Source organism: Saccostrea cucullata, unplaced genomic scaffold, assembly GCF_032062105.1.
Source record: "Saccostrea cucullata isolate Sc308-1 unplaced genomic scaffold, CSIRO_AGI_Scuc_v1 ctg156, whole genome shotgun sequence".
In the NCBI taxonomy this organism is placed as follows: Eukaryota; Metazoa; Mollusca; class Bivalvia; order Ostreida; family Ostreidae; genus Saccostrea; species Saccostrea cuccullata.
The window spans coordinates 362,049-385,572 of record NW_026930700.1 but is presented as its reverse complement, the minus strand read 5'-3'; the positions used below and the strand labels follow the sequence as shown (position 1 = coordinate 385,572).

Sequence of the window (23,524 nt, the reverse complement as noted above, 5' to 3'; positions counted from 1 at the left end):
CATGATAATATTAATGGCTAATGATATGTCAATTATGGGCTGTAATTCACTGTTGAATGTCTTCATTTATGCACTCCATACACTGATTGTAAAGTTCATGTTGTGTGAGTTTATTCGCAAACAAAGTCTTTTTGCCATTCTGGAGCATGTCTGATGCGGCTGGTACGTCGTGGCAGGGTAGGTGTGGACTCAGTCGGTGGTGGTGGAGCAACCGTTGCTTCTGCACAAGGTGGTTCTCTGGCAACATCTGGTGGTGAGCTGGCATCTTGAGTCCTTGGCTCAGTGTCTGTGAGCGGATGGCATGGTTTTTGCACCTTGAGAGGAGTGGGTGTCTCAGATGGGGATTCGGTGGCAGGCACGGGTGACTGTTCCTGCATTGTGACTGTTTTCATCGGTGTTGTTGATCCAGGCCTCACTGCTGTGTCCATGGTGAGAGCGGGGAATGTGACAGGCCTCAACAGGGAAGACAATGGTGGATGTGCCTTAGAATCAGTTTCTATGGTAAGTCGCTTTGGTGACAACTGAACTGGAATATATTTGCGAAGAAATTTCCTGTTCCGTAAGGTGACACGTCTAGAGCCATCAATGCGCACGACATACTGGTCAAACTGGCGCACCTCAATGACTACTCCTGTCTTATCCCACTTGCGAGGGAAAAGTCCAATTTGGTTCTGCATACGAACATGGTCTCCAACTGAAAGAGGTGGTAGTCTTTGTGTATGTTCCGATAGTCTTTCTGCACATTGCATATGCCTGTTGCGCAATGCCTCTTCACGGGCAAGAGATGTGCTTTGCCATGTTGGATGAGGCTTGTATTTCCCAGGTGGGATTGGGATGAAGTCTCTTATTGGTCGACCAAATATGCATATGGCTGGAGAGAGCTTCGTGTCTCTGTCTGGTGTATTACTGGATTGTAGCATGGCTCGCTGGAAAGCGTCTGTGTCAATGTCACCAGAAGAGCTAGTATTGTCCATTAGAAGGCGCTTGACTGTCTTGACTCCAATCTCTGCTCTGCAGTTACTGTGGGGGAAGGCTACTGAGGATAATCTATGATGCACACCCCAGTCACTAAGGAACTGCCTTGTAGCTGTAGCTGTGAACTCTGGTCCCCCGTCAGATGCAAGTTCGTCAGGTATCCCGTATGTGACAAAGATGCGTCTGAGACAAGTTATCAGTCCTTGAGCTCCAACGGCTGACTGCTCTACGATGGGCCAGTTTGAGTAGCGGTCCACAACCACCAGGTAATGGTTACCTTTGTAAGTAAAGTGATCAGCACAGATGCACTGGAAGGGATACTCCGGGCTCATTGGTGGAACTGGTGGAGCACTCGGGTTGGACGGTGCATTGCGGTTGCATTGTTGGCAGTTTGCACGAAGAGCGTTTATGTCCGGCGTTATCCCTGGCCAAAATACAGATGTTTCAGCTCTAGCTATCATGGATGTAACTCCTTGATGGGCTGAATGTAAGGCATCTAGGACTTCCTTCCTTAGTGATTGCGGGATAACTATGCGGTCCTTGTACAGAATAACCCCATCAGTGGTCGACAAGCCTTCACGGTACTGGAAATACTGTCGTAGAGATTCTGGTACTTCATGACGGTGCTGTGGCATTCCACCTTCTATGATCTCACTCAGTAGCAGCATATCTTGGTCACTGGCTGTAGCTACACGAACTCTGTCCCAGGTCACCGACTTCAGGCCAAGGGCATTCAGTGATGCAACAGCAGCTGATCTCATGAGTTCATCTCTGCCACTTCTCCGGATGTATTTAGTATTTGAATTTTCCAGGTGAAGGTTCTCTAAAAGTCTGTGATTGATTACTTGCGCAACATCATCAGGTAAGATAAGTTTCTCTGCATCACTAATAGGATGGCGTGAAAGACAGTCTGTAGCACGGTGTTTGACACCAGGGATATGGACCATACGGAATCTGTATCGGAGTGTTTTCTCCTTTAAGTTTCTCAGACGATTGTTTGAAATGTCTTCAAGAGATCGGTCACCGAAGATCTTGAGATGTGGTTTATGGTCGACTGCAATGGTTAGGTCCTTGCATCCTAATATGAAGTATCTGGCCTTGTCCAGGGAATCTGCAACAGCTAGTGCCTCACCCTCAATAGGTGCATAGCGAGACTCTGATGGATGAGTGAATCTGCTGCCGACAAGTGTGATCTTCCATCCAGATGGACAGCAAAAAGGTTCTGTTTTCTCACATGTACAGTGTTTCTGTAGGAGCCAGAACCCGATACCTGATTTGGACCAGTCAGTTGTCAAACATGTGGGTCTGTCAGGGTCAAAGATGCGAACACCATCTTCTATTTCTCTTACAATCTGTGCTTTTGACTCCTCAAATAATGTCTGCAGGTGTTCATTCCACTGGAAAACAGTTCCTGGCTTCAAGAGATCCCGAAATGGTGACATGCGCTTAGCCATACTGAAGGCGTATGAAACCTGATTCACAAGGCCAAACCATGAACGCACATCCGTGATGTCTTTTAATGTGGGAAAGTCTATGATAGCTTGCAGGTATCTCCGACAGGGTCTGACTTCATCAAGGGTGATTTCAAAGCCGGCGAACTCGACCTCATCTGCTCCGAAGACAAATTTTTCTGGGTTGAGTGTTATTCCATTCTTTCCACACACATCAAGCCAACGCACTGCCTGGAAAAAACTTTCTTCTAGGTCATCAGCCCAGAGTAAGGCATCATCAACACACTTGGTTTTGTTTGGAATGTCTGTAACTATCTCATCGTAGCGTCGCGTGTAACCATCGCCTGAGGCAATGTAGCCTTGTGGAGCGGTCTTATATCGGTATCTTCCCTATGGCGTGATGAATGTTGTCAGATGCCGGTCTTCTTCATAGAGTGGGACACTGTGATAGCCGTTCCATGCATCAAACACTGTCTTTTTCTTCCCATTAGGAACCGATCGCGCTTGAAGGAATGGGGACGGTGTGTGATGTGTCTCACGTGTGGCATGTGCATTGAGAGCCTGGAAGTCAACCGTTCGTCTGGGCTTTCCATTTTTCTTAGCACATATGACCATCCGATGGCACCATGTGACGGGTTCTCCAACGGGAACTGGTTCTTGCACGCCTAACCGTACATCTTGATCAAGGCCTTCTTTTACTGCTGCTCGCCAGTGTATTGGAACAGGTACCGGTGTGTGGTAGGCCACTGGTTCAGCATTTGGATCCACCATAAGCTTCATAGGTGGGCCATCCATTAGAGGCAGAGGCTGATGTTCACATGTGTTGAACGTGCTGGATCTATATAAATCAAGGAGATACTCCTGTAGTTTTAAGCGGTTTTCTTCTGTAGGTGAAAATGGCAAAACACTTGGTGGCGGAGGTGGAGATTGGCGTTTAGGACATCCACATGGTGCAGTGTTCTCTTCATGGACAGCTGCGGTACCGGTTTGTGAAGGCTGTACCTCTGGAAACCTATCGCTGATGATACCTAGCTGTACGCATGCCTCTCTGCTCAGGAACAGTTTGTCCGAGGAGTCTGTAACATATGTCATCTGCCTCGTTTTCACCACTTTACCACTATTGTCTTTGCTTGAGAACCGTAGTAATGAGGCTCCAAGTATCTTGATGCCGTCATTGTTAGCTGTGTGCATGCGCATTGTCACAGGGATAAGGTCAGATTCAGATAGTCCTATGCGATGAATCACTCTAAGACCGGCAAGGCAGCTCTGACAACCGGTGTCAGCCATAGCGGGAATAATGGTGGGCGCTGACGGTGTTGATAGGTCAATTCCAAAGGCTGAGTAATCTTCTGGAAGAGCTCGCACAGTAATGTTCACAAATGGCTGAGGCTTTGAGTTTCTGCGAAACCATGTGTCTGTCATGCTGTTGTAGATGTGATGATCTAGATGTATACTTTGCCGTTGTCCATTCATATTGATGGGTTGAATGGTGTTTAGGTTGTCATGGTGTGGTTGAGGGGAGTACAGTGTACACAAAGTGTTAAACACAGCACTTTCTTTGTCATAGTTGTGTTGCCTAGACTGTGTTTGGCGTTTTGGATTGTCCTTGCTGCGGCAGACACTCTCGAAATGGTGATCTCGATGACAAAGTTCACACCTGTGGCCATATGCAGGACACTGAGTCTTACGTAGTTGTGCCACACTTTTCTTGCCATGGCCACGTTTCCCACAATAAGAACACAGGTCTTGATTTTCTTTGCTCGGCACTTGCTTGGACCTTTTGTAGGAGCTGGCTGCCTCAACCGAATGAGAATCTAGAAGCCTTGAGGCTGATCTTTTCCCTGCTTCTTTCGCTTCAACGAATTGAAATACTTCCTCCAAAGTCATATTTTGATTCTTATCGCCGAGTAAGTCTAACTGAATGTCAGGGTCGACAACGCCTCGTGTGAGGACATCGCGCATAATGGCATCTGTGTAGTTGACTTTGGTGTTACAGTTAGGACAGTCAGTCACGAATTTGCAAATGTCAGCTTGTCCTGTGAGACGTGCACCAAAGTTTCTGACTGACTCATCACGGTCTTGCCTCATGTTATGTAATGTCACACGGGCTACCATTGTGTTTTCTTCACGAAAGCAAGTTTACGGATGGCAGCTAATACGTTATCTACTGTTTTTTCAGTTAATTTGCCACCTGTTGTTCGTGTCAGGTCTCTGCGAAGGGGTTCATCACAACACTCGAGCAACTGAATGACTTTGTCTTTACCGTCCAGTTTCGTTGCAGCCACGTAATCTGTCCAGCGTGACATAAAGTAGGCCCAATCCTCGCTGGTTCCAGCGGCGGTTATGGTAGGCCGCTTCACTTTCTCTACTTTTGCTGTCAAGACGGGTCCAGTTGTGTGTACAGCGCTGTGGACTGTGATGAGGGCCGCGACGATTGCTGCATCTAGGTCGTCGGTGGTATAGTCACAGCCAGGAAACGGACACTGTACTACAGGCATTATTGCGTCACTATCTTGATCATAAATAAGAATTCTTTCTATTTGTAATTTTAGTATCCTTTATTAACTGTGTCATACAATGATCAAGATCTGAAAATAATAGAAAACTATAATAACAACTGTAGTAACTAACTACTGATAAACTATAATAAACTGTAACATTATCCTATATTAATATTTTAGTGTAATAATGCAAAAACTTTTTGTGAAACATTTACTGGAATCTATATATATCTTGGCTTGTAACAGGAAAGGGGAAAATGAAAAAAAAAAAGTAATAGACTGTAATTGATAATATTTTTCAAGTAGTTGGAAGTATTAATTCGTAAATCAACATTTTGTATATTACTTGTAATTAGAATCTAATTAATTACACTAAAAAATATGCGATTTCAATTATTTTTCACTTGCTTTACATGATATATATTAAATTTTATTATATAATTTTACGTCACATCCTCATTTTACGTCTTTTATTTTTTATCATAAAACATTGTCAATGTTTAATATTTATCTAAATGTAAGTATTACCTTTCTAAATATATTACTCTATCACATTTCATTCTTTGTTTTTTGATTAATAATATTAAGGTTTTAATTTAAGTTCATGACCAAAATCAAAGAAATTTTGGATAAATTGACATCAGTCATGTGTTGGTCCAAGGTCTTAACATAACAAAACACAACAAAATTTTAGGGTGCATACATTAAGCAGTCCCTTGTAGAATATTATGATTGGATTTATTTATTTATTTTTTTTTTTTTGGAGATGTTTTAAGGAACTTTCTGAAGAAAAATGTTCATCTTGTAAGCCCTTTCCTCATTTCTCAAGCTCAACACTCAAGCATGCTTATAATGGTTAACTTTGTAATCAGTGAAATTGTCCTTGATTAGATCGTTGATTATATTAATAAAATACATCACTAACTGTTAAGATATATCGATTTAGGACGAATTCGAGCAGAGCAATTCGTTATTTTGTTAATGTTAACCATAACAGATAAAAGACGTCGGAAATATAGTACTGGTCTTATAAAAATTTAAAATTAAAAAAAATTGCAGGCATAGGACTATTGTAGATACAAAATCTATTGAAGATATGTTTTGGTAAACTTATTTCATTCTAAAACATTGCATCGGTTGTCCCTTACTTTAAATTGCATAACACATCGTACCTTAAAGATTGAAATATTTAATTATGTAACATTTTTATAAACCATGAATACAGTCGGGCATATTTAACTTTTTTTTACCCATTAGTCCATTGCCTTAGAAAGAAAAGGAGAAAATATTTAACTGAAAAACAAATGAAAAATTAACGTAATGAACACTTGCCTATGATAAAATCTTACAGGAAAATTCTTCATAAAAATACATATTGCAAGGTGCCTTTTAACGTTATGTTCAACTTTTAAGTAAACTTTTATAGGGGAGCTCTTTTTAACTCTTAAAACAGGAAAATTTATCAGACAAGGAAGGGCGTGGATGTACATTTCACACTGCATACAAGTAGTGTTGTTCTTGCGATAAACCTACGAGGGCCTCGTATATCGAAATGACCTTTTTATTTTGTGTCATGTATTATAGAAAAAGAAGAGTATATAAAACTAGAGGTACTGTGATCAGTAAGCTCAGTAAATGAAACCCCGCCTCCCATATTGTTATAATAGCAAAGTCCATGTTTTGCTCGTGGAGACCCGAAATAATAGTAAGTGTCAGATCAAAAAGTAAAATAGGTGCACAATGGCATTATGTAATAAAGAATCTGTGAAATTTTATTCCATGGAATAGGAGGAGTTGCGGATAAGAGATAGGTACGCTTGAATATTATAGAACAAAATGCCAGTGTCAATGTTTTGCCATGGAAAACCCGAAATATGTTTCCGATCAAAAAGTAAAATAGGAGGTACACAATGGCACTATGTGGCCAAAAATCCGTGAATGTTCCCTTATTTCATTCTGATGTATAAGAGGATTTGTGGATAAGAAATGGGTACTCCAAAGCGTAACAGACGGACGGACATCCCGATTACTATATACCACTATTCAAGCAGGGGGTATAAATATGAATTATAAAGATAACGAACAATATTCAAGCTCGGAAGTCTATTGAAACGATACAAATCAGGAGCGGAGCAAACATGGACGTCCAAAAACATCAGAGGTGAAATCAGGTGCCATGGAGGAGTAAGCAAGAAAAAAAAGGCTTTATGACTTAGTTTGAAGTACTGTGCAACAATATATTTGAGAAGTTGTGTAAATCAGATGTGGATATTTAAACGAAAACTAAAAGGAGCATTAGGAAATTTTGAAATGGCAAAATTTTACCAAAATAAATTACATAAAAACCTGCGACTTTTCAACTCTATCTACAATCATTCCTTATTATAAACTAGAAGTACTGTGAGCAATGAGCTCATTAAAAGATACCCCTCGCCTCCCATTGTTGCAATGGAAAATCCGTGTTTTCCTCTGGGAATACGAAATATATGACAGATCAAAAAGTAAACTTGGAGGTGCAAAACCTATCCCCATTTTTGTTCGCCATCTATCTAAACGATCTTGAAGATTTCATGTATTCAAATAATGTAAAAGGTTTATCATTTATAACTTCTAAATTAGAATCGGGGTTTAATTTGTATCTTCGATTGTTTGTTTTGCTATATGCAGATGACACGATCCTTTTGTCAGAAACACCAGAAGACTTACAATACCAATATTGGATGTATTTAACAAATATTGTAAACAATGGCATCTGAAAGGTAACACTAATAAAACTAAAGTTGTAATCTTTGTTAAGTGCAATCCAAGAATTCACATTACACTAAATGGAAAAACATTAGAAATCGTAGATAATTTTAAATATTTAGGAGTAAGTTTTTATAAAAATGGTTATGTATGGTGTTATTGGAAAATGTAGAAAACACAACCTTACTGTAGAATGTACATCGGATATGTTTGACAAAATTGTAAAACCTATAGTTTTATATGGTTGTAAGAATGTGGACTTTCTTATATTTGGCAAACTTGTCAACCTGTAAATGTATCATGGCTGAAGAAAATAGTGTTTAACACTCTGTATGATCAGTTTAAACAGAAGTGGTATAGTGAAATGTTTAACTCATCTAAATGTCTTTATTAGAGAATGCCGGTATATAAAACATTTTGTTTAGAAAAGTATTTAGTATCTTTGCCTTTTAAGTACGGGAAAATATTTTGTAGGTTTAGAACTTGTAGTAATAAATTACCAATTGAAGTTGGAAGATGGGATAATGTACCAAGAGAAAACAGAATTTGTAAATTATGTTCCAAAAATGAAATTGGTGGTGAATTTCACTACTTATTTAATTGTAATGATTCACTTATCTTGAATTCAAGGTTATCATTATTATCAAAATATTACTATTCACACCCAAATGTGTACAAGTTCGATCAACTTTTTAATACAAAAATACAGTTAAATTGACAAAACTGTGTAAATTTATAAAAATTATTTTTGAGAGAGTTGGCTCTCCTGGTTAGCTCATTGTTAGTTTTGTTACATTGCACTTTTTTTTCTTTTTTACGCATGCACATATGTTTAACTATACTTAGAATCTTTCTCAACACTGTACTTAATGTCAATTTATGAGAATAAATTAGTAATTATGTATTTCATATTTATTTTTTTTTATACCCCCCGCTTGAAAAGCGGGAGGGTATATAGTAATCGTTAATTCCGTCCGTCCGTCCGTCCGTCCGTCCGTCTGTACGTCCGTCCGTCTGTCCGTCCGTCTGTTACGCTTTGGGGTACCCATCTCTTATCCGCAACTCCTCTCATACCGCTGAATGAATTTTGATGAAACTTTCACAGAATCTTTATTACATATTGCCATTGTGCACCTCCTATTTTACTTTTTGATCCGACACATATTTTGGGTTTTCCGGCCACAGGAAAACATGGACTTTTTCACCAGTTATAACCATGTGGGAGGCGGGGGGTATCATTTAGTGAGCTCATCGCTCACAGTACCTCTAGTTTATTGTAATATTATATATATGCAATGGGATTGGGCACAAGTTCTTAAAACTTATTTCGCCCTCTCCCTACATGAAAAGTTTATAAAGTTAAAAGCTACATGTGTTGGACAGTCTTAGAAGAAAAAAAAGTAATAAGCTCACAACTTGGATTAATAAACTGCAAGAAAATTTGTGAAGTACAAATGTTGTACACAAACAATTACAATATATCATTTTAATCTGTCAGACTGCTGAATATATGACTGTACAATGGAAAAAAGATATTCATTTTCAGCAACGCTAAATGAATATATTCATATTTATATTAAGCATATTTATAATACACCCGCTTGAAAAGTTGGAGGGTTTATAGTGATTGGGATGTCTGTAAGTCTGTCCGTCTGTTACGCTTTGGGGTACCTATCTCTTATCCGCAACTCCTCTTATACCACTGAATGAAATTTAATGAGACATTAATAGAATCTTTGTTACATAGTGTCATTGTGCACCTTCTATTTATTTTTTGATCTGACACTTATTTCGGGTCTCCCAGAGCAAAACATGGACTTTGCCATTTTAATCATATGGGAGGCGGGGAGTTATCATTTAGTGAGCTCATTGTTCAAAGTACCTCTAGTTTGGATTATATTAATCCCAAAATGTTACATAAACAAAGAAAAACATCTGAAAAATATTTCGATAGTTCGTCAAACATATTGATATGCGTATTATCCTCACACAGAATCGATATTATCGATATCTCGATATATCGTCCCAGCCCTAGTTTTTGGAGATCTGTTGGAATTCTTTGGGGTAACATTGTGTCCTGTTATTAGCAGACCTATTTTTGTATACATATGAAGCAGACTTAATTCAAAATCTTATACATGCATGTGTAGAAGACACCATTTGCTGTGTGCTTAAACTTGACATTTAGAACCTGATCATAGCTCTGATGTGTAAGCGCTCCTTGTTTGCTCTGCTTATATTGTTTGAATGGACATTAGGAAGGTAAGCCGACAACTGAAAGAGGAGATTTGAAGACTAAGTAATAGTTAGATCATATTAAGGGGGGACCTATGTCGTTCTACGTCAAAGCAGCGTTATGTGACGTCACAATAGCGACGTTTGTTTTTTTTTCCGCAGACATTTGCAACTGTGATTATAGGCATAACATTGTTATAAAATCAAAAACGTACACAGTTTACAACAAGAATTTTTTTTATCATTTATATTTATAACAGTTTTATTTGATTTATGGAGTTTGTTAATATTAGAATTCTCTTTTGGTTGATAATTCATAGCAATTTCAGTGGTAAAGAAATATCTCCATGATATACTGACATAAAAGCGCCAAAAAATATAAGATAAAATTCAGCAAAGAAAGCGCCTAAAATCAGGGAAATTTGTTTAATTTCATGTTTACCATTTATTGTATTTCCTTGATAAAACTAACAAAAAAATCAGAAATGTACTTGTACCTGTATTTACTTATTGATTTATAGTATATGTAGATTTTATTGTATAAAGTCATTCCTAGGTTCTATTAGGTGTTGGTTGTTGACGGGGAAATTGGGGGGGATGATTAGAATGAAGAAGAAAAGAGTTTATTTGTTTAAATTATTTGTTTAAATTAAATTGATTTCTAATCAAAACAAAATACTCGTTTTTTGCAAAATAGTTTTATATTCAGATGTTTGTCAGTGCTTACTTACCTTTTTTTTAGTGCAGAAAGGTCAATATTAATGACAAAAGAGTACGAAAATAAAAGAAAACGTCATATTTCTCGTTTATTTTATCATAAAGGTATATTTTTTTCTTTGTTAAAATAAAGAGAGGGGTCATTTCTTTTAAAAAATATGAATTATAACATTTTCACACAAAGACTTTTTAAAATATTACCTGTTATGCATGTCGGAATTGTAAAAAATACGACAAGAAAAACGGGGTGATACTTACATTGTGCTCATTTATAATTTTTCATGCGCAATGAATTGCAATGAAATTGCCTTCATTTTAAAGATTTAAGTCATATAAATTAAATACCTGTTGATTTCGAATGTGATTTGACATTTTTGGTTCTTTTTAGCGCATATTTGGAGTAGAACAATAATGTCTGAAAATAATCTATTTTTAGCATTTCACACTGTTTTTGCACGTGATCCTGTGTAAAAATGAGCATATAGAGGTATTGTTTTTAATACCAAAAAATTAAGAGCAAGTGGCCAGGAAGGAAATGTCAAAGTTTTGAAAATTTCACACAAAGACTTTTCGGACATAGGTCCCCCCTTAAGTAAAATTTTAGTTGTTAAGAAGGGGCGGAGGGAGTGAAGCGACCGAGCCCCCTTCTTAACCACTAAAATTTTACTTAATATGATCTAACTTACTTAGAACCTAATCGCGCTTTTTCATTGGCTAATTAGTCAGCCTGCAGAGTTACTGCATAGACAGAAAATCTTAACAATTAAGTGATCAACTTAATAGAAAATTTAGCAGCTGCTGATTGGAGGAAAAAGCGGGTTAGGTTCTAATGTCATGTTAAAATTTTTAATTTGCCAGGTGGCAGTAAATACAAAATTTAGAAGTTGTCATGTTTGTATTCAATGCCACTCAAATTAGATGGAGGAAACAAGAAAGAAATATAAATTGTTATGGAATGCCAAATTAACATATATTCAAATATTTGAACCTATCTTCAAATAATTGTACCTACCTTAAATAATAATACCTATCTTCAAATGAATTAAAAATAGGTCGTACAATTGAATTAAAGATAGGTATAAATGAATCAAATATAGGTGTAAATAATTATACCTTTATCTGAACAATTAAACTTAGGTTCAAATAAATTACACCTATATTTTAATTGATTTATACCCATCTTCAATACAAATGAAGATGGGTTCAAATGAATTATACCTATCTTCCAATTCTTTTGAAGATACGTACTGTTGATTTGAAGATAGGTACACATGAAACATTTCCACAAAAGAATCAAAGATAGGTACAATTCAGTTGTACCTGGGTGCAATTCTTTTTCTGTTATTGAAAACAAAGGGCCTTGTCTTCCCGATTATTAAATGTAGAATGAATTAATGAAATTTTGAATCTACGTTAAATATACCTAAGTGTATTTAAAGTAAATTCAAAATTTTATTAATTTATTTTACATTTAACAATCTGGAAGACAAGCCCCTCTGGAAATGAAGAAATACGCATTTGAAAAAATAAAAAAAGTATCGGGAGATTCGACCTTGATTCTCGTTTCCGGTTCCAACTTGAGACGTTTGCCACATATAGGACTTTGAAAGTCACTGGTTTTCGAATGAGACCTTAAAAATTGAGGTCCCGATCGTGTCACGGGTAGGCTTTGCAATCACAAGCACTTGATTCGGTAATAAATTTTACTAAAATGTTTATAGTAATATTTAAGAGTTATCTCTCTTGGTTTAAATGCTCATTTTAAAAAGAGATGAACTCATTGTACATGGTGTTTAAATTTAGCTTTATAAATAAAAACAGATAAAGTAAAAAATTTAAAAAATATATCCTTCGCGTTGTTTACTGACTGAAAAACGATATGAAAGTTTTTTTATGACATAAAGAAGGTAATATTCAGCGGATACTTAAGTTGAAAATTATTAACTTAAAATTTTAGTTAAAGTGACATCGGGATTCTGTTACGTTACGGTAGTGGGAATCGATAGTTTGTTGTAAGAATTTTTAGATGTGGAATTTCGAGATGAGTCAGGCCCTGATTGTGTAATCGTATTATCTAAAATTGACATATATACATGTATTTTATCAAATGAAGTTTGCATGCTGCTCTATATTTTCAGATAATAATTTTTTTGTATATGATTTTTGATAACATTTAGATAACTTTAGGCGTAATCAGGTTCATGAACCAGTTACTCTGAACCCGAAGTTAGACTTATATTGAATAGTACTGCGTAGTTATGTGATATTACATGTATATGTGGGAAAGGTCTGTACACGACCTGGAATAATGTGACCGTGTGTCAGTTAAAATATTGACCTGCTTCACTATCTGGACGCGCACTTTACCCCCCTTTATGTCCCCCTTTTTCCTCCAGAACAACCGAAAACCGCAATCTACACATACCAGGAGTAATTGTTTCTTTTAGGCACTACTATAACTTCTATATTGAAAGGAAAATGTAAAGAGGTCGAGCAGAATACAAGTAAATCCATACGCAATACAGAACTTCTTTTGTTAAAGTTTGTTTCATGGGGAACGTCGTATCAGTTCTTACATCTATAGAGCCCTGTTGCAACCATTATTAAAATTATAACGCCCACTACTGACAATTTTTTTTCACTATAGTGGGCGTTTTTTTTTTTTTTTTTTTTTTTTGCAAAAGATTTGAAACGTAATATTGGCCTTTCTCAACCACTTACTGAAAATCATTTTTTTTAAGTAGTGAAAAGTGATTGCAACAGAGCCCGATCCTTTTGCATCCCTCAGATTACCAAAAAAAAAAAACGAAAATGAACTGATACACTGCTAAACTTATGTGAAACAATTTCATTCAAAAGTACAATAAGTATAAAATAAATTCCAAGAAACGAATCGATTAAACGAAGAAAACATGAAATCCCTTAATTGTATCACATGTGAACATTTGAGATATCGCCATCCTCCCTGTAATAGTCGCCCGTGTGACTTAGTGGTTAGAGTCGTGAGCTATTTGCAGCTCTTCACCGCCAAATGGTGGCGTCTCCACATGAGTGGAAAATTCTCGTGAGGGACGTTAAACAACATACAATCAATCAATCACCCCCTATGATATAAAAGTTTTCATTCTGACCATGTTTTCATATAATTTTTTTTTTATTTTGTAATTTACATGTGACATGTTTTCTTATTGAGTCATTTTGATATGAATCTCGTTCGATCCCTGCTCATCCGACTTCAGCACTTGTCTGCACTAAATCCCGTTTCCTGTCACTCGTCGGAAACTGAAGTGAAAGGCAGGATAAACATATTCACAACTGACAAACGTGTTGTCATTAACATAATTATCTGCAATAAATTAAATTTACATATTACAAGAAAACACTTCACAGTGCTTCTTCAACATGAAGAAGATTGACAGACTAGCTACACCGATGTGTCTTCGGAGTGTTATTTGTGTTTTTAAGGATGGATAGTTTTTGAAGAATATATTAAAAAAGTAAAAAAAAACAATAAAGCCATGACCTTGCACGATAAATGACTCTCAGTCTGTAATAATTCGGAAAGGAATTAAGGGAAAACAGTTAATCATTTAGTAAATCTCAATACAGCTCGGCAGCTTCCCAGCTCGAACTTCACAGAAAAAAATAAACTCATTGCAAAACTTCAAATAATCGCATCAATGTAGTCTCTAATGATATCCTCTCCCATTATAATTAACTGACTCTGAACCCCCCCCCCCCCTTTGAAAAGACGACTTTCTTTTATACAGTCCTTAAATCGTTTTGTTTCCCCTTACAATTACATGTTACATGTTACATAGGAAATTGTGTTACAGATACAAGCATCCTTATGTATCTCCTTCAGCATCCCAACACAACGATATTGTTTTGATCTGTAATAACGAAAAAGTAATTTTAAAACAAACTGCAATAGATCCGAATTCAAAAACCAAAAGTACTACTAGCAATTGTCTTTTTATCTTCGTAGTCAAATTAACATAATTATATGTTTCCCTGGCATTCCACACGGGTGGTAAACATATACTTGTCGATTTCTAACTACGTGCATGTATAGATAAATAATTTGTATGAAAATTTAAAATTTCAACGACTTTGGCTTCAATATACTTTTTTTTAAGGTATAGCTGAATTTTTTTTTCATGTTTTTAAATGGTATATTTATGTGTATCGCTCGAATACACTCCCAAGAGTAAATAAACTTATCAAATTATCGACTGTAAAATAAAGCAATCATAAAAAGTTTATGTTTGAAATTTTATGAACAAAGTTAGATGAATTTTATGAACAAAATGAGAGAGAGAGAGAGAGAGAGAGAGAGAGATGGTAGCTGGGGGTGAAGGCCAGTGAGATCGGGGGCGATATGTACCTGGCCAGGTTAATTAAATATACAAGATAGACAACCTAGGAGTGAGACCAGGATACGTCAAAATAAACATGATTGAAGAGCACCACCAGATAACACCCCCAAAGGCTCGTCTCCTTCCTTAACCATGTAAAGGGATGTACATGTAAGCTCTATACACAAATCAGCTGAATAAGACAATTCTCTCAACGCAAATCAGCTGGATAGGACAGAAGATTCTAAACAAACTAAAGGCTTACTGGTGTCAAAGCCTTGTCGCATGCATTGGGAATCCAAACTTGCCTTATAATTTTGTATAATTTCACCACACATCCGTGTACATACATGTACATATAGAAAATCCTGATAAGGTTGATATTGTTATTCAATAATTCAGCACGAAATATGTGTCAATTTACATGTATTGTCTAAATTCTTGGACAATTTCTCTTTCCAAATCCTTTTTACTTGACAACGGGTATCCATCCATGAACAGTGTATTCAGCCTGGTCAGGGATAATCAGATTTAAACCCTTTTTTACATTATAAACTACAAATTTCCATATTTTTCTTAAGACTGGATAAGCTTTGTTACGTAACATTTCGAAATAAAACTTAACAGTCAAATATTTGTCCAAACAAATCAATATGTTAAATGCCCTTCAAAAGAAGTAGTAGGCAGACCTTTAATTTTCATGTAGATAAGCACCACAATATTTTGCCTTTACCATGGAATCCAGGAATTATGGTGAACTTGCGACCCATTAGGGAAATGACATGAAATGTCAGAACACAAAATGTTTTACCAACTCTAAAACACAAATAAGAAAACAGGCACACTAAGAAATTTTTTTTACTGGAAAAAAAAAAGAATTTTGTAATAGAACACCATGAACACATGCATATTTTGCAAATTGTCATGTTTGCAAAAAAAAAATTTAAAACTGAAAAAACACATAAATTAAGAATATACATGTACATGCAAAAACGATCATCAACACTGAAATTAAGGCACAGTTAGTGGTTTTCCTATGACGTTTCTAGTTTATTGTCCACATTTCATTGCACTTGGACGAATGTTGCTGGTAATTCGCTTCATCTCTTTTAAAAAAGGCTACATCATACATGAATAATCATACAAAACACTCACACAAACAGCACTGGTTTACCCTAAACATAGCTTCAGCAGTCAGCTATCAAATAGCGAAAGGCGAAATCGATTTATTGGACACCTCCCCAACGAATTCCGACTCATATTTTTCAGTGAGTACTTTAGCTGTATCTGTCAACTGATTCACGACGTTAAAAAGTCCCCGTAAATGATGACGGAACAATTCTGCCGTCTTCTTAGAAGAGTCATTTGCTGTATCGTCCTCAGAATCCGATGACGTCACTGTCTGTTCCTCTTCTCCGGATTTTCCTCCGATGATTTCTTTTTTAACTGTATTCAGCATCTTATAGAAACTATGTAAGTCTGTGCCTGGTTTCATGATTGGCACCAGCGACATATTGTTATTTTCCTCTACGATTTCCGCATTTGTTTCAGAAGTTCTTATTTCCATGTCTTTCAGGCGACTTGGAATCATAACTGTTTCGTCCATAACGTTCACAGCTTGTACAAATTTATTGAGTACAGTTAGAAGAGATGGGTTCTGTCTCTGTTCCCCAGAGCTGTTCGACATTTGCCTCTCCGACATCATTCTGTTGCAATGAAAAGTAGAATCACAACCAGCTTTGCTTGAAATATTTCTTTTGGGCGTGAACTGTTCTCATCCACTTCCTGAATTTGAACACTGCAAAATACCTCCTCTGCTCGTCTCAAAACAAACACAGCAGCATATAAAAGAGTCTAACTCGTGTAGATAGATAGTTATAAATATAATACACTGGTTACATCCTGCAATAATCACACGTATTGAACTAGCTCTTTGCTGGCTATATTATTTTATGTATTAGTAACCAAGGTCGGGTCACGAAGCTCTTCACCGATTGGTCCATTTAATCATAAGTTGCTCGAGTGATATTTATATCTATCAGGCGTAAACATCACCACGTGTTAAACAATCCCACGAATTCAACACGCTATTAATTTTAAATACAGGTGCAACGGTGTGGTAATTAAGGTGTTTGTTATTTTGCGATTTTTGTACTTTTAAAAGGGAAATTTAGATATAAAAGGTAAAATTTCTTCAATTTGAAGAAAACTGTAGATACATTATCAAAACTAATAAATTACCCGACTATAATTTTTTTAAAAATTAAATGATTCTTCTTTCGAATAATGAATTGTTAAAAAAAAAACCCATAATACTGCTATTAAACTTAAAAGGTTGGATTTACCAATTTAAGCGTATTTCCTTGTCATTGACAGCTACCAGAACCGAAAACTCATTTCTTAGTTTTGATCCATATTATTACTAGTATTTGAAAGCATTCCATCGGGATCGTTAACCCCCACCCGATCTCTCGGCAATTAAGGAACATTTATTTTTGGCGAATTTTCATCCCTCGAACAACAGTCTTGTTTCCGAAACATTCCCATCCTATCTATATAAAGCTCTCATCACATTCTACTAGCACAGACACTTCTTTCGGAAGTAATTTTTTAACCCATAGTATAATAATTATTAAAAAACTATGATGATTAAAATTTATTTGTAAATTCAATAGGGTAAGTGTCTACTTGTCCTATATTCAACCCCATCTACAAGAAAAAGTTTCCTGTGGTAACGCCCCTACCATACCCCCCTAACTTCTCCAGGATTTGGTCATAAAGTGTGATGATGTCACTATTAATAATATTGTAAATTCAATGGGTCAGTTCGACAAGAAATTAGTCATATATGTACGAAGACGGGCTCATGGCGAGGAACAATTAAGGTATTTTACGAGTTTCTTATTCATTAAACAATGCATTTGTTTTTTTTTTATTTATAACTATGAATACAGACATTGTGCATATCTGATCAAGATAGAAAATATATATATACTAGTATATACAGCATCGGTGTTCTTAGTTTGTTGATCCTTTATTGTCTGATTATTTCCATGAAAATTTCAACGAAATTCTTTCTTATCTCCTGAAGAACTCCGTCAAAAGGGACCTTTTAAAAAATCACAAATCATCTTAAACTGAAAACGAATCAGTATTTCTTGTTAGGTTGAAGGACAAACAGACGGTACATGTATTAAAGCGCATGCAGAACAAGAAAATGCCAATAATCAAGCCAAGTCAGCATCAATATGTTGGCCCAACGTTACAGACAGCTATTAAGAAAGTTATAAAAACACAATTTGCACCACGATGCTTTTATTAACGTAGTCTTGATCAGATGCAAAAAAGATTATCGGACGTTTTTTTTAAGGTTTAGAGCGCTAATTGTTAGCCGCGACTGCAAAAATAAAGCAACCTTGAGATAGATTTATTTTTCAGCCTACATAGCCTTGCTTTCAAGGATTCGAAGATTTTATAATAAGTGACCTAAACTTGAACTAGACTAGACCCCGGTCAATGAACTGGGTAACCAATCGGAATTCAAAGCTAGATCGATAGGCCAAGGTCATCGTTACTGTAGACTTACTTCTGCATGTTGTGTGTGATAATTATGTAATGTGCTTGAAGTTTGAATTTAAAATGAGGTTTGTAACTTTTGTATGCGTGTTAGGTGTGTGCAATGATACTGATAACATGGCTTGATGAATATTAAGGTCAGGATTTTTTTGTTCAAATTATATATATTTGTGCTGACTTCGCAAGAGCAATTACAAAGTGTGTTTCATGCACTTCTGATGCAATAAACTTGACATTTAATTTTCACTCAACATGTAAATGAAGACAACAAAAATCTTAATGTACAGATATAGGAATCCCCTTTTAAATGTGTCATTTTGGGATCACATATCGAGTCTCGTCCGACAAAAACTGAATTCCCAGTTTCTCAGCACGAATTATAAAGATGTATATATAAAATGCATATAGTCATACCGGTAAATTCACAAATTAAACACAAAGAGCTTACAATCATGCTATCTACTATATAACTATAAGTCATACATTATACAGATTCAGTGTCTGTAGTAATCAGTTAACAAGGATATAAAGATGAAGAGCAGTGTTCTTATGTAAGAAAATGTTACATCGTACCAATGGAGTATTTCCTCGGAATTTTCGCATGTCGTACAAACCACGTCTTCTGCATATTCTCTCAACATGTTCAAAGCACCTGATAAGAAAGTTAATGTCTTTTCTATACGATTTCAAAATAGACTGTTTTAGAGATAGTTGAATTTTAATCATTGAACTAGTCTCTCCTAATGAATCACAATTAATTCACTAGTTATACTAGTTATAAATACAGACTGCCCCATCAGAATAGTTTCATTTATCAATTTTAAAGTTACATTTATGTATTTATATAGAAACATCCTAAATAGTATATATATATAGACTTCGTGACTGTGGATCCTCTCAGTTTCACTAGGAGTATTAATGGTCATGATTCATTTTCATTCAGCCATAACAAGGATATTTCTCAGTAAGACACTCCTGTTAGGTAACGTTATAAATTAAAGTTTGTCACTTATCTTGATAAATAAGAAACCACATGTAAACAAGAGGCCGTATTTTCCATCTCTCGATCTTTGAGCAAGTACTGATTAGAGGGGCATTTTTGTTTCGTTATTTTATAGCTTATTCATATATACAGGTTTAGCAAAACGTTAAAGTACTTAAAAACTCTTGCATAATATTCTTTTCTGCAACTGACCTGTCAATTTATACATTATTTACACTGATAAATTAGCGTAATCGAATCTCTGACCCAGACGCAGCGAATTTTGCAATTTTGGAAAAGACATCCCTTTTTATCATAACTATATGTACTTTGTTCGCTTTTTTTGTCTGGAGAGGGGCACTTAAATTATTGCTATTTCACTTTTTTGATCAATAGAGCCTCGCCCTAACAGAGGGTCAAGAATCCCCAATTTTGAAAGTGGTACCAGGCCCTTATAGCCAACTACCCTGTCTGTCAAGTGTCTGCTGATAAATACATAGGAGAGCAGAAGGAGTGTTTCAAAGTTACACATTTTCACAGACCTCCCCCCACCCTCTCTAGAACAAGATTCACTCCTCATCCATGGTTATGAATTTCACAGTTTTGACAGAGGAACCGTTGTTCATTGTAACAATACGTTTAGTATGTTTGTTAACAATACAGGGAGAGAAGATTTTTAAAGAATTAACGAATTTTCCCAATATGATCTAAAGAGCCCTAACTCTAACACCAGAATTCATTACAACTTGGCCATGGATTTCACAATTTTGGTAGCAGCAGAACTGCATGTAGCTCTCCGAAAAAATATACATTGAGAGACGGGTCTGTCAATACTCCCAGTATATTTTTTCCGAGAGCTACAGTTCTGTAGTTACAATTTCGGTAGAGGACACAATTAATGCATTCACATGCAGTCATACCAACAGTTTGACTGCTTGATGGTTAAGCCTAGTAAAGAAGAAAATTATTGAAGAATGTATTACTTTTGATGGCTTTAGCCTCGCCCCCAGGCCCCAGAGAGGGGGAGAAACCAAAAATTCATAAATTTGTACCCATTCGCCCAATGATGCACAGTACTCGAAATTGGGTTAAATGGGTTCTGCGGTTCCATTTAGCAATAGTTTACCTGAGTGACTCATATGATATGACAACAAAACCTGTGAAGATTTCATTGCATCATCTATCAGAAGGGAGGGAATTTCTGATGCAATCAAAAGTTGTTTTTCTGAATTTAAACAGCGTTTTTTGTTACTTATATCTACGTCAGAGAGTCAACCATCCAATGAAGGCAGGTATTATATCTTGTCATACTACATATATACAGTTGAGGGGGAGGGTATACAACCTACACATTGCTTTATCAGAAGAAAATAACAGATCTGAACAAATGTTGCGAAAAAATTCTCAATCAGGCAAGACTTTGAACAGTGCATATATGCTTGTCCGAGCTTTAATATCCTTATTTCTACATATTTTATGAAGGAAAAAAATACAATGATTGTCCTTGAACTCTTGAAAATTCGTAGGTGGATATATATACATTCACAATGATAAACTAGGTGTCAAGACCATAATATATGTGTGCTGTTTAAAGTAATGAAACAATGCTGATAGCAATATTTATTTTGTGCTGACCTTCAAAATAGAACGAAGTAAATAGGTTCTTTTTTTCGGGAAGTAAAAAGCAGGACCAACATTTACATAGTATCATAGGAAGGTCAATACGAAGGACTCGATCAGGGAGGCACAAGGACAATGTGTTGTGGTTGAAAACAAGTACAATGTACTCCGAAGTGAAATCAGATAATCTTATAAAAGGCATTTTACATAGGACAAGAGAGCTTGAATAAGCAAATTAAATAGTTTTTAATGTGGATATCGTGTTATAATTTTGAATTTATCTTAGTTGGAGTAATTTCAATTTTTGAGGTGAAATAAACTAACAAAACATCTTTCATATCGTTCATTAGGTTTCAGAATTCTGTCGCAATGGTTTCATTTGGAGGTCTTTTAAAGTTTTAGTTTATTTTTGTTTTTTATAAATCTCCAATTTGAAATGAACTGTATCATAATGAAGTGCATTAATGCTAATTTAATTAAGATACACCAATTGAAAAGATTTGATGATTCTATATGCTTCAGTGTCCAAATATGCACTAAAACATTTTGAAAATGAAAACCCGCAAGATTAATAACGAACATTGTTTTCACAGAATGAAGAGATACTCCGAAGTTAGTGATCACTTTATTCACCGTCTGTCTGTGTGTGTATCTGTCTGTCACACCTTATATCTGGAGACATTTAAGATTTTGCACCTTGACACAAGGGATTTTGTAAAATACCAGGGTAACTGACCTCCTTACCCTTGAACTTGACCTTTTATCTACTTTTCAAAACAGGTCATACCCCGGAGGTGCCAATATGCAGCTTATTTTTGACATTTTAGAGGTAAGTCTATGCTATTTAGCATGTAAATTGTTTGTTTTGAAAGCATGAAGAAATACCGAACACTGTAATTCCAGTCCATTTGACCTTGACATTTGACCTATTAATATTCTTTTCTAAGCAGGTCATACCCCGGTAGTGCCAATTTGCAGCTTATTTTTGACATTTTAGAGGCAAGTCTATGCTATTTAGCATGTAAATTGTTTGTTTTTAAAACATGAAGAAATACCGAACACTGTAATTCCAGTCCATTTGACCTTGACATTTGACCTATTAATATTCTTTTTAAAGCAGGTCATACCCCGGTGGTGCCAATATACAGCTTATTTTTGACATTTTAGAGGTAAGTCTATGCTATTTAGCATGTAAATTGTTTGTTTTTAAAACATGAAGAGATACCAAACACTGTAATTCCGGTCCATTTGACCTTGACTTTTGACCTATTACTCAACTCATAAAAGGGAAGGGGGTTACAAGGGGAATTAAGGGCCAGGAAAGACTGCAAATATGGGCAAGGGTCTTACTAAAGTTTTAAAATTCTCAAGAACCAGTGGGGCAGAAGGTTGAATTTTTAGAAGGTTTTTTTTTTTAAATAGCATTTTAAACATATTTGAAAGTGCATGTTTCTGTACTTTGAAACAGTGCGAGATAGTTACCAAACATACTATGAAAATATTTCGAGATCGAATGGGTAAAATTAACGCTTGTACACATATTTTTTCTTCAAATCATTAATCTATTTCCAAATGAACTGAATCAGTGAGTGGACATGTGCAATGGAATGAAATGATTAGCCTTACAACTTAAGTCATGTGACCTTTTAATTAATGTCAGACGCCAAAATGCATCAGCTGACAGAGTTAGAGGATTGCTCAAGATATGCATTAAAACAACTTAAAAATGAATAGATGCAAAATATAAAAGGGGTCCAGTGACCTACTTTTGGGTCGACATATCCGGTTGTTATAATGTATCAATGGACTATTAAGATTCTGACAGTTGGGCACAGTATTAAAATGTAACAAGATGTCTTTTTATCTCCACTTTGAACAGTCCTTGAGACATGTCTTTTTCCCTAGAGTGTTGCCTATAACAAATATCACCATACTTATATGCGAGTACGAATATGTATGTAAAATTTTTAAGCAACCTCGACTTTTGGCTCACGTGAGCTTAAAATATTGATAGATAATTTACAGTGCAAACCTGAGAAAAAAACTGTATAAAGTATGCTGGACAGAGTTGTCTTGCCACCCAAAATAGTAGAACAGGTAAAATTTTTCATATTCTCAATTCTCAGGCACCGGAAGTCCTTTGATACAGGATTTTTTTTATGTGAAGTAAATAAACATGTTTTCAATGGTAACCTCTCTAGATCTCTGATCATCCATCCCAATGTTTTTTGACCAAGAAGCCACAGATCTGTAGCTATATGTACATTGAGCCAAGGATACTGTAAGAAATTTTTACAAAACTTGGCTAAAGGGTTCCCAGATAAGGCCCACATTCCAAAAAGTTGACACTGCACTAATGGCCAT

General features: G+C 36.0%; 1 protein-coding gene across 1 annotated transcript; it reads right to left on the bottom strand.

Moving 5' to 3' along the window:
* Nucleotides 1–15,831: 15,831 nt before the first annotated feature.
* LOC134229676 (mid1-interacting protein 1A-like) lies at nucleotides 15,832–16,963 on the bottom strand. Its single transcript, XM_062711444.1, has one exon. It carries the CDS (start codon nucleotides 16,685–16,687, stop codon nucleotides 16,184–16,186), a length of 504 nt encoding a protein of 167 aa, XP_062567428.1. The 5' UTR covers nucleotides 16,688–16,963; the 3' UTR covers nucleotides 15,832–16,183.
* Between the last annotated feature and the right edge of the window lie 6,561 nt (nucleotides 16,964–23,524).